Genomic DNA, 12,534 nt, shown 5'->3' with positions numbered 1-12,534 from the left:
ACATGACTGATAAAACCAAAGGCCTGATGCTAAAGTTTACAAGGAATTTGGGAAGATTATTCATGTCAATATAAAGCATTTAGAACTCTTAGGAATTAAATTCCTGGAGGGAAAAAACAGGTTAACAAAGTGAAAAATATCCAGCAGCTTTGGCTTAATATCTTAATATCTTCTGGCTTAGCTGCAGCTTTGACACAAGATCAACAGGCTTCTGAAGTTCACCAGCCCCTCAAGAAAGGGGAGATGGTGCAAAAGGTACCAAAAAGAATCTCACACTCTCATGAATAACAATTCAACTCTTTTATTCAATTCTCCAAGTTAGTAGGACAGGGATCATGACTATTAAGGCCACATGTGGACATCACTCCATTGCACATCATTGCTGATCCATCCTTTCTTCCCTTCATTGCGAAGGAGGCATTATCAAAACGCTAAGTGTTCCCATGAGAAGCAAGAGAAGACCTCCTGCTGCTGTAGAAAAACCTAAAGAAATAAACCATTGAAGAAGTTAGTCTTTGCTCTAAAATACGAACATCAGAAATGCAAGCAGGTATCATAAAAAAAGATCTCTGTATCCACCACCTATCTGGCTTCCTTGATAGCTGCATCACAGACACACCAAGGACTGAGCCATGAGTACCAAACTCCTCTTCTGACCTTGGAAAAGGCCTTTCCAGGTCAAGGAGTGAGATGCAGTGAAGGTTGTGTTCTAAAAATAAAATCTAATTCCTGTTACCTTTCCAGTGGATAGAGTCAATCTCTGCACCTGGTGATCCAGCATCTTTCACACGCATTAGATTCCTGTGGAAATATTTCATGTGGAGGAAAAATTGTGTAAAAGTTTAGCAAAGTCAAACTGCAGACTTTTCCTGCCTAGTTCTCCCACTGACAAAGCTTCAGTATTTGCCATCCAGTAAGACAAGCACTCCTAAATCACATTCCAACTGCACTACCCCTCCCATATAATGTTGTAAAGATGGGTGGGCAGGGTAACCATAACATTTGTGGTGTTTCTCTTGCCTTGTGTTTGTCAGATGCATGGGAAAATATATACACAAGCACACCAAGCTTCCCCCTAAAACTCACGAAATACAAGTTTCAGGCATAATGCACAATACCACTGAACAGAAAGAATCCAGAGAATAAAGACTACCAGGCAGCGCTTTGCACAGTAGCAGTGAGGAGGGAAAACTGCCCACACCCTCTTGGACAAACCACGCTTCTTATAAATGAAATATTTAGAGATATGAAATATATACAGTTGCACAGTCAGTGTGACATTCCCATTCTTCATCAAGGTACACTGAAACATTCATCTGGACTCCTGGCCTCCCACTACATTGGTATGACAGAACCGAAAGGATACCTGTGCATACAGCTACTGCTTAGTCTTCTTTCTCTGCTTCAGAGCACCTTCCTGTTCAGTCCATGTAACACCACGGACAGTTTTCACCTCTCCAGTTCCTCTCTCCCCAAAATGTAAGTATTTTATGACACAGATAAACTAAGCACCACAGAAGCTCAGCAGTGTCACTGCTTCCAGGAAATCTGCATAGAAGAAATGCATGACTGGCAAAAGAGGTAGCAACAACTGGGTTACTGGCTTATGTAAGATGGATCTTTCCACCCTCTCTATCAAGAAATGCTAATTTGAACAAGAGGGACTGTCCTGATAAATTCTAGAAATCAGCATGTATGCCTGGAAATTTACAAATATGATAAATTGTTTATTATTTAATTTTATATATTACAACAATGAATAAGATTCAGGTTGGACATGAGGAATTTCTTCACAGAAGGGTTGTCAAGCATTGGAACGGGCCACCCACAGAGGTGGTGGAGTCACCATCCCTGGAGATGTTTAAGGGAAGACTGGATGTGGCTCTCAGTGCCATGGTCTACCTGACAAGATGGTGCTCGTTCAAAGGTTGGGACCTGATGATCTCAGAGGTCTGTTCCAACCTAAATGATACTGATTCTGTCAAATTAGGTTTTTGCTGTTAGAACACTTTATTGAAAAAAAATTCCAATGGCCTCTAGTAAAACATTTCTTTTTCATTCCTGTATTAAAAACCTCAATTATATTGCAATTTGTCTAACACAAAAATGCTTTCTTAGCTATTGTACTTCCTACAGAAATGGATAACAGAATGATACATTTAACTGCCCAAACACACTTCCCTCCTTCCAAATAAACAAAAAATATCTATTACCCTAAGACAGAATACTGTACATAGATGCATACAGCAACCTGCCTCCAAATAAAAAAGCAGACACACAGAAATTCACATAAATCTTTTATATGCCCTCCATGCACAGACTTGGCAGAGCTTAATACACTGACATATTACTATGCAGACTCTGTATATTCTAGTAACACTTGTACTGTTTCTAAAGGGAACAAAGGAGGGATGCAGAAATACCTTGAAAATGCCTTGCATGGGTGCAATGTGAATGTTAACTTTTTTATCAGCCTAATCCATCACCTACTATTCACTCAGCATGAGGAACCTGTCCATTCCCCCCTTTCATAAACACATCACCCCTTGCCTGCCCATGGAAGTCTATGACAAGAATGGAAAATAATCTGCCTTCTTCAAATCTCTACCACATCAAAGTTGCAGAAAACAGGATGCTTTGGTATGTCACATCTAAAAGAAAAAAAAACAAAACCAAAACTCTTTTGTACTGACAGCCACATGGAGAACCATGGAGGATCTGAAAGTGTTCTAAATGCCTTCTTGTCCATAACAAAGAAAAATAAAATTCTTTCCTGACCAGTTGACTAAGTCACCTTGGTCTCTAGTTGTTAAAAAAAGCTCACATACATTTATATGCCTCTATCTCCTACCATGCTGAGAAGCAGCAGTTAGAGGTGTATTGGGGCAAACAAGCCCATGCTCAGGGCCAGAGGAACACTCTTCCTCCCAAATGTTACTGTCATGTAAACTCAGCGCAGTAACTCTTTTAATCCACATGACCACCCGTTCAAGTAGGCAGGTGCTACAGTTAGTGTATCAGTGGAACTTACAGGTCTCCTCCCTGAGATCCAGTTTGCAAAGGCATATATTATGTGCAGAAAGTCTGCTGAGATTCCTCCTTACAGCAACAGTTGGGAATGCTCAAGATCAGCAGAAGCTGTTTTCCTGTCTCATCTCTTGTCTCTGATGACAGACTGACATAGGCTTCAGACTCCTTTGCCTCTACTATCAGAAATTATTTCTCTTCATTACATCTCCAGCCTGACTGGATTGAAAACCCTTTCTCTGTGAGCTTCATCTCACATACAGGTTTTGCTCATTATTATATTTAACAAGATTCTAATCAATTCTCCATCCAAAATATTTTCCACTTTGCACATGCTGTCATACAGTGAATGCATTTCATGCATTCATTCCTTTCAGTTTGTAAAAATTCAGTTCTGGGATTTCCAGCCTGTGGTCCACAGAATACTTTCAAAGGCTGTATGATAACTAAGAAGCTAATGAGAAAAGCACACCAGTTGTCCACAGGCCTAAGTGGTACCTGATGTGCACTGGAGACTATTTAGTTGCCTGGATATCAAAATTCAGATCCAGCTTAGTTCCTGTATGTAAGTGTTGTTCCTGATTTCAATTTGGAATTTATCAACTAATACCTAGCTGTAAATGAAGTAGAAACATTTGTGAAAATACAAAAGCTACCACTGTATTCTTCATATCGGTATATATTCTGACACAATTTCTTCTTCCCAATTCACTTGGACATGTTTCTCCCTATTTTCAGCTGATCCAGATTCAAACTTCTCCTATGTCAAACAGTTTGTCAGTGCTTCCATATCCTGCTGTTCTCTCCTCTTATTTTCTTTTCAGAAGGAGAAGTCATCCTACTAGAGAGTCAGCATTTTCATCTCTAGTAGAATTACTTAAAATGGAGGTTTTGTTACGGTGGAACATCCTGATGACATCTGCAAGAATAAGTATTTATGGTGTCTACATCTGTGGTCTCCAAAGGGGAGCCCACGTTCCCCAGGGAACATTGCAACACAATCCATAAGGCTGCAGGGTGAAAATGGTTTTTTCACTGTTAATAAATACAGTTAAGTAAGTGTTTCAAAAATAGTCTTCATTTCATCTTTTTCTGATCCTTTTTTAACTTCTTGAGTTTATGTAAGTTTTACAATGTACGTAGTAATACACATATGTAACTTGTAAAAAATATTTATTGGGGTGTACGCTCAAAATGTTTTTTTCTGATAGGGATGTGCAATCAAAGAAGTTTTAGAGCCATTTGTCTAGAGAACTGAAGAGGTGGCTAAAACTACCAACTCTTAACCACTAAGTCAGAAACATATAATTTGTATTTCCCACTTCCAAAAATTATTTTAACTGTGGTGATTTGCATGTTTTTTCCTACCTTGAGATTTAGGAAATCTCCATAAATAACACTGTTCTTTATCATCATGGCATTTCTAAGGCATATATATATATATATGTTTCTCTTGAAGTAGAAAAAAAAGCAGTTGGGCTCTCAGCCTATAAGGCTGATCACTGGCTGACAGTAAGGATGCTTTTTACCTTCATAAAATAAAATTCCATAGGACTGCAGAATCTTCCTCATTTACTTCTTGGTTTTTAAGTTAGGTGACAATAAACATTTCACCAATGGCACAACTATGATCAGTCTTCCTGTGGAGCAGAGAATGATTGGGCTAGATAAATTCCTTTCAGCCTTATTTCCCAGTACTCTCAGTATGTGGCAATTTTGGTGAACTCTAATTTTTAAGATACGTACTGTGCCTTATAAAGGCAGAGGGGAAACTGGAATGTTGAATTAATGATAAGAATTAGGACATCAGGCAACCAAACACCAACTGAGATAGATCAATGTGCCTCTTGTATTAAAGGCTGTCTTTCGATGGTCAGAATTCTGTAAATCAGACTCACCATTCAAAGGGACAGTTCAGGGACTCTGCCTCTCTTCTCCGTTCCCCTTACTCCAGTTAGTATTTTGCAATCCATTTCTCCCCGTACTGGAGGTTTCTCAGGTCACAGTCATGAGTTTCTTCTGCTGCTGCTGCTGCTGCTGCCACCTACCAGTTTAATTACTCTGTTGCAGCAGAAGGGCATATAGAAGAAGTTCTTGTTCAGCATGCACATAATCATCATCCCTTGTCTAAGAAGTCATGGCCTATTCAAGTTCTACATTTCCCCATACACTAGGCAAAGCACTGGGCACAACCAAGATCAATACAAGGCTTTGAAAGCCATTCCATAAAGAGGAAAGACCATGATCTGTAAAACCACCTTTCAAGCAACACTAAATATTAAAACATTAACTACTGCAGAATGCAGTAAATTTTGGTCAACTCTCCCCACCAAAGATCAATTGCAGACTCTGCAAAGAACTAGTACTGTATTTCTTTCAAGAAAATCTTAATAGAATATGTATCTAAAATCAGGTTAGAAATGCAAAACTGTGATCCAACACAAATTAATTAATAAATCTGAGGAAAAGAAATTCTTATTTTTGGACATTATTACAAACCCCAAAGACACCCAACCACATGCCTGAAAGTGTAACACCCGTGTCCTATAGCAGCTGATGCACAAAAATATACACAAATAAAGGAATAGGCCTGCCCAATGCTGAGACGCAAGAAGTGGGTGTGTCTGAAAGGAAAAAGCATTGGAAACATAAGTATAACAGGTTTGTAAAATTACCTTGCAAGTAAAATTTAAGACACAAATTATACACTCAATTATACCAGTGAAATTGGATATCACTCCACTGACTTTCACAGAGTGATTCCAGGTTTATCTCAGTGTAATTGAGAGCAAAATTTGGCTCTATAATTATTCCCTCCCACCTTAATTTGAGCTGCAATTTATTATATTGCTGGTAATATCTGGTAATATAAACTGAGACTATGAAAATAGACTATTTTATGATGGTATAGAGGAGTAATTCATGTACACAGAGAAATAATCTGAAACAAGTGCTAATTCTTTACAGATGTCATGGGAAATATAATACTGCATCAGGAAACTTGGAAGCCTGTTTGTAGGCTCACATTCTTCAACTTGGAATGGTATTCCAATTGTCTGATATTTTACCTCTGAGTAAAATACAAGATTCTCCCCCTTATATTAAGTAAAAAAATATTAAGTACCCAGTACTTTCACATTGTTTGAGATTAAGGGAGAGAGTTACCAGAGAAGGATAAAATGTACAAGTGCTTTGATATAGCAGTAAGGGCAAGATAAAATGTGTCACCCCATCCTCCACCAACAGAAATAATCAGCCCAACAGTCTTTTTCTTCAGCACACTTATTCGTCCATCTGTCCTCTTTACAAGATCCTGCTCTATTGAATTTTAATAGATTTAACATTCTTAGTACTAGTTTTTCACTCCTATCAACTACTTGCTTCTGCAGTTATATTTTATGTTCACTTAGCAAATGGAAAGTAACATATCTTTCAAAAATCTAAGCTAAAATAGTACACTTGAAGACAAACTATCTAGAATTGATAGAGGAAGTGGAATTAATGTATTACAAATCTATCCCTCATACAGTTGCACGGGGGACTCACTTTTCTCTCACCTGAGTAAAGCAAAGCACAATGACAGTTTTCTTAAAGTCAACAAGTATAAGGAAGGGAAATAAGGAAGTAAAGCAGGATTTTCTCTAAATCCGGTTAAAGAAATCATTCAACAAGTATCACCAAAATGAACTGATGGGAAGAAAGGAAGGCAGACAAGTTAGCAAACTTACAAAGGTTAGAGTAAGAGCAGAAAAGTGTCAATTTACCTGACAACAGGTCGGGTTTGGATGTCACCAAACTGCTGCGTTTACCATTTTACCCGCTTGCATTACTGGGGGGAAAAGTTTAGGAAGGAACATTCGCAAGGATTTTTCATAAGCTCTCACTCGTGCCATCGGAAAGGGGAGAAGGGGTTTTCTCTGCATTGTTTGACTTTTTTGGCTCCTGAAAAGTTTTGCAAAGAACAGTAACAAAGTGTGAACTGTTAGAACACATTTCTGTAAAAAAAGGGAGAATAAGTCACCCAAAATAGCGCAACAACAAATCCCACCCGAAATCCGCGCATCTAATTTGTGTCATTGTTTTAAACAAATAAACAAAACAAAAGCTTTTCAACTCAAATTAGAAACATGAAAGGCTTGGAGACTTCCAACAGCAGGCCAAGATCCACCATCAGAATGCTCCAAAAGTCACCCTCAAAGGTTAAGAAAGATTTAAAGAAATAAAACAAAGGAAAAGGCAGCAAACACCTGGTTATAAATCCTGCAGTGTTCAGTTTAAAACAATTCCTAGAACAGTGAAAAACTTAAAAATTAAAAAAGACAGTAGCAACAGAAGTTACCTGTCCGAGCACCTACTATTCCATAGAGAGAACAGGAGTGGGTCGTGTGTCTCACACCAGCCATAAAGCCCATAAACCTTCTCAAAAAGAGTGAGCCATGAGAAAGATACTGTACATGCGATCTGTTTTCAAAGTCCCTCTAAGCCCTTACGGTCCCTTATGTATTTAACTGACAGATTTTTGCAATGAGGGAATTTAGCAAGCGTCACTGGTTTCATTTGTTGGATTTTGTAGTCCGGTATAACATCTGAAGAAGTATCTCCTTTGCGTCTGACATACCCAGATGTTCCAGAGGTTATTTCCTGAGTAAATATCACATGGCAAAGATAGCACACGATGTGGGAGAAAATGCTTCAAGAGTGACCGTCAGCTCAGAACAAAAAACGTAACAGTCAATGTAAGCATCAAGCATTGACACTGTTTTACAGATGAGGTGTTGTAACATTAAAAGAAAAGATTTTATAAAACACATTAAAGCATTAAATACAAGGATTAAGATACAATCCATACATTGACAGCAAGACATCAATTACAAACACAGTAAGTTGAACAGAAGAAAATCTCCAGTGTTACAAAGAACAAAATTTCATCAGGTGTAGCTTAAGAAACTTACTCTTGCAAACAAGAGTTTCTAACTGGCTCTTTCAAACTTTAAAATACACAAAAATAGTTGTATCACCATCAGCTGTACTGGCACTACTGTAATCCACCACTATGTTGACCATTTTTCCAGCACATGCTTCCAAACCCACATATGGAGGTAGTGTTAGTGAAACTGTATGGAAGTTTAGCATGTGATTTTCAGCAGAAGGAACTGAAGAAAATAAAGTGTATACAGCTGACATCTGCGGAGTTCACCTTCAATGGGAAACACTGCCATGGGCTAGCTTTGTTGGTGTTTTTTCCTTTAAGTAAAAACAAGACACCTCCTTTGCATCCCCAGGCCATTCTTTGCATTTCACTCTTCCAGGAGCAATGGGTAAGTAGGGAGTAAATAAAATGAGACAAGTGTGCCCGTTTGTACAAATGAACCCTCAAGCAAGGTTTTCATGCAGCATCAGTACCCAATGTCCAAACAAACGTACATGATGTTTCAAATCCTGTCTCCCTCTGTGACCACTATGCATAGACTTATCTCCAAACTAGTAATGGAAGAACCAAGCAGAGGAGCAACTTATCAGAAGGGAGTCAAACTGCAAATCTCTCAATCCACTTCATCTTTTAAAAAAATCTTATGTTTACTTCACAAATTTTTCAACTGTGAGGTGTTACCTAGACATTCTCAAAGGGTGCTAGAAATGTAAGATTCCTGTGAGCTACAAGATACTATGGGGACTCAAAAAACAATCCAGAACATTCAGTTAACAACTCTTTCCTCTAAAAGATGTTTCCTGTGATAGAAACGCAAAGGCCCCAGTATACCAACCAGCACATGTTTACTCCCTGCTGTTATTCCACATGTGCTCAATGTATGTCACAGCTAAAAAGGGAAGGATTGATCCTATCAGCCTCTCAAGGAGTGCAGGCACCTACCAGTAAACAGGAAGAGACAAAAAAAGAATAAACAAAAAAAAAAAAAAAAAAAAAGAGCCACCCTCCACCCCAAATTCCCCTTGGATAAACAAGCAAGGGAATTAGAGCTCTTAGAAGATACAGTTTACTGCTCAGTGACTAGAGAATTAGGTTACTTTCATGTTCTGTTGTTCTGTAACTCTTCATGGAAGTTGAAGACCTTTATATTCTTCAGGTATAACCTGTGCGCTTGAAGGCTCAGTAAGAAGGATTTGAAAATACCTTTACTGCTGAAGATCCTTTTTTTGCTGGACCAGCTGGTCCACTCTCCTGCTTAACACCAACAGTCAACCTTTCACTTGATTTTAATAATAATATTTAATTCTACAAAAAAAAAAAAAAGCCATTTTATTACATTCCTTTTAAAATAAAAAAACCAAACTGTACAAAGAAGCATGATCAAACCTCCATAAAGCAGGTTAATACTGTTCTGTTTATTGCCTCTTGAAGACTCTCTGCATAGTGTCCGTGAGTTGTGTTTAAGGTCCAAGTGAAGGTAAAACAGCAGAGCAGCAGAGAGGTGAGGAAGGGCCACAGAGGTGGGCAGTGCAGAACCTCAGAGGGTACATGGGACATGCTCCATTAAAGTATCCAGAAAACAGCAGCATTGCACACACACAACCCCCCTCCAAACAAACCTATTTTCACAAGATGATTTTTCAGTTGTAAACGTTTTACTTTTTGTTTTTAAAAAAGAGGCTTATCTTTATATATATATTTATATATATATATATAGTTCCAGGGCTTTATGAACCCCGAGAATAAGAGGGGAATGAAAAGGGAGAAGGAGGAGGAAAAGGAGGAGGAAGACAGGGACTGAAAAATGGACTCAGTATCTGTTTTGGTTATCTGTTTTCCAAACCAGCTCAAGTCTAATGAGAAAATGCACAGCCAGAAGGATTAAGGAAAATCAGGAAGTCTGGAAAAAAATTAGGAGCTAAACAGCCAACACCCTCAAAAAAATAAAGCAAAACAATTGCGCACACACAAACACACACGAGTGTGTGCACTCACACCAAAAACATGTAAGGGTCCAGGATCAATCCCTTAATTGTTTGTGGAGCTAGGTTATTTTTTTTTCTTCTTCTTTTTTTTTGACTCTGGCTGAGCTTTTTTTTTTTTCCTTCTTTTTTTCTTTTTTTTTGTCTTTTTTAAATCTGCCACGTTTCCCAAAGCTAAGAACCGAGTATTTCTCCCCAGTTGTACTCTTTGGATTTATGCCAACATCGGTTTTTATGTTCAGTGGGGAAAAAGTAAGCCTGGTAAGTATTGTATGAACTGCAGCTTTATTCTAAAGTTCCTCTGGATGACTAATCACTTTTAACCAGCTCTTCCCTCCTCCACACCTTACCACATTCCTCCCTCCAAAAAAGGCAAAAAATAAAAACAAACAAACAACCCCCCCACCAATGTACAGGCTATAACTCAGTGTTTTCTTAACAAACAGTCTGCGGTGTTTTCACTTTGGCCACTGTTAAAGATGCAGGCATAGAGAAGGGAGTGTTGGACTAGCATGTATTAAAGAAAAAGGAACATTAACATTGCAGATCTCTCTCAGAAAGACTAAAACACTAACAAATACAAGTCGATGCACGTTTGCTTTAAACTAGTGTAATTCTTTTTCACATTAGATTAAACATCATTTTGTATACCAAACATTACAGTGCTGTTTATCTCCTCCAACCATGCAAAAAATAGTTAAAAACGTGCCACTTCTGCCCACAAATAGAGTATGACCAATTCCCCTACATACCCTCTAAAAGCAGCATTTGAAATGAGAAAAACAGAAGTACTAATATCCTCCTTTAAAAGCTTGATAAAGAAATTTAGACAAAGCTGCCACTTAATACAAAGGTGGTACAATTTACAGATTTTTACAGAAAGTTCACATTAAGTCAACTGACAGTTCTCTCAGCCTCATCATTTGAAAGGCCATATCCTGCAAGGTCAGAAAGTGATGACTTTAAAAGGATCCTGAACTTACAGCTCCCATCTACAAGAGCAGGAACAGTAGGTGTCCAGGAATTTTGAAATACTTGGTATTTAACACCTTCAACTCACATAAAGAATTTGAGGCACTCAGCAATTTACAGGATCAAGCCTTACAGAGGTAGAAGAGACTTAACTGGTGCAGTAATTCACAGAAGTTTCTAGAGAGCTGCCAGACAACTTTCTGAAAATCTTCAAGTGTGAATCACGTTTCAATGCTTGCCTGTGAAGACACATGAACTGCAGTATATCTGGGGACCAAAGCAGCATCCAAATAAAATTGCCGCTTGGTTGTGAACTTGTGAGCATCTCCACTGTAAAACTGATGAAGAATGAAGACAATTTAACATTCCGCAAAAGATTAGGGACAGCAATCACAGCACGTGTGCTTTTTACTTTTGCTCTCTTGACTGACACACTCACCCCCCTTTCCTCATTCCTCTGAGCGTCTCTGATAAACAGCATTGCAAGTTGGTTTAAAAAAAAAATTTACAAGAGAGAGTTCTGTTGGTCACCTATTTACACGTGGCATCACTCCACAAGGAGCTTGATCTCATTGGCTAATAGCTGGTTCATGTTGAAGAGAGCCCCCGGGAGCTTGGTGAGCAACTCTCTCTCCGTGGTCTCAGGGTCGCTGTCGACAGAGCTGGAGCTAGCACTCATGTTGTCGACAGCGGCCCCAGCTGGAGGGCCCAGCTCTGGCTCGCTAGTCTCGCTGGCCGTGGACACCACGGAGAGCAAGGACATGCGCCGCGTCAAGCGGCCGGGGGCCAGCAGGGAAGCGGCATAGTCCGCTATGATACCAGCTACGTCTAAATTACAAGCCTTGTCAAAGGCAATGAAACCTACATTTGCATTGGCCTCGCAGACGTAGAATGAACCGTCGTCCTTCATCAGCAGGTCAATGCCGCACACGTCCATCCCCAGGATGTTTGACACTTGGACTGCCAACTGCTTGCCTTGTTCGCTCAGCGAGCACATCATTCCTACACCACCTGGAAAAAGTGAAAACAACTTGCTGTCTGCACTCAGGTCACAGGTGACTGACATCCTTCTCCATTGGTCAGTGCTTTTCAGTTAGGAAGCTTCAAAGTCAGCCTGCGAGCACACTGCTGATGACTTAGACAGGAGCCTCCTTTCCACAGTGACTACTAATGAACTTGATGCCACACCAGGATTTCAAAAGATTCTGACCTGCTTTTGGCAGGTCAAGATTATGACTTGTTTAAAAACAGTTAAGCAATGACTTTTTAGTCAAGAAAAAATACACATTTTTATGATCCCAGGATATTAAAAAAATAAACTAACAAACCACCCTTGCTCCTTCTCAGGTAGAGGCTTTCCTTACATGCTTGTAGGTGATCACAAGAAATATTTCAGCAAAACTAAACCTAGAGCTCTTGATAAGATTACAGCTCTAACTGTAGATATAATTGAGGGGGATGGGGATTAAGACATCATCTGCTCACATCCCTCTCAACTTGCTATCACAGGTTACTGTCTCTAAAGCAAGAATTAGGGAACATTTGTCTCTGAACCTCATCAGGTCAGGTTCACAGTTCATCATCTAGGTATTAACAGGCTCACACTTCATCTATCACAATACT

The 12,534-nt window shown here is 39.1% G+C and overlaps 1 protein-coding gene across 13 annotated transcripts in view; it reads right to left on the bottom strand.

Annotated features, from left to right (window-relative positions):
- Window positions 1-285: 285 nt before the first annotated feature.
- Window positions 286-12,534, bottom strand: part of RIMKLB (ribosomal modification protein rimK like family member B) — a 51,254-nt gene continuing 39,005 nt past the window's right edge. For 7 of the 13 annotated variants that reach the window (XM_048294277.1, XM_048294274.1, XM_048294278.1 and 4 more), the window contains one exon: window positions 9,353-11,922. In XM_048294277.1, coding sequence (XP_048150234.1) covers window positions 11,459-11,922 — 464 coding nt within the window. In that variant the 3' untranslated portion in view covers window positions 9,353-11,458. Of the gene's footprint in view, window positions 484-736; window positions 802-1,366; window positions 1,570-4,556; window positions 4,668-4,925; window positions 9,263-9,352; window positions 11,923-12,534 lie in introns of those variants that run through there. The other 6 variants (XR_007201546.1, XR_007201544.1, XR_007201548.1 and 3 more) reach the window with 6 other exon arrangements.

The sequence above is a fragment of the Corvus hawaiiensis genome, chromosome 2 (genome assembly GCF_020740725.1).
Source record: "Corvus hawaiiensis isolate bCorHaw1 chromosome 2, bCorHaw1.pri.cur, whole genome shotgun sequence".
Classification (NCBI taxonomy): domain Eukaryota; kingdom Metazoa; phylum Chordata; class Aves; order Passeriformes; family Corvidae; genus Corvus; species Corvus hawaiiensis.
This window is presented reverse-complemented; position numbering and strand designations above follow the sequence as displayed.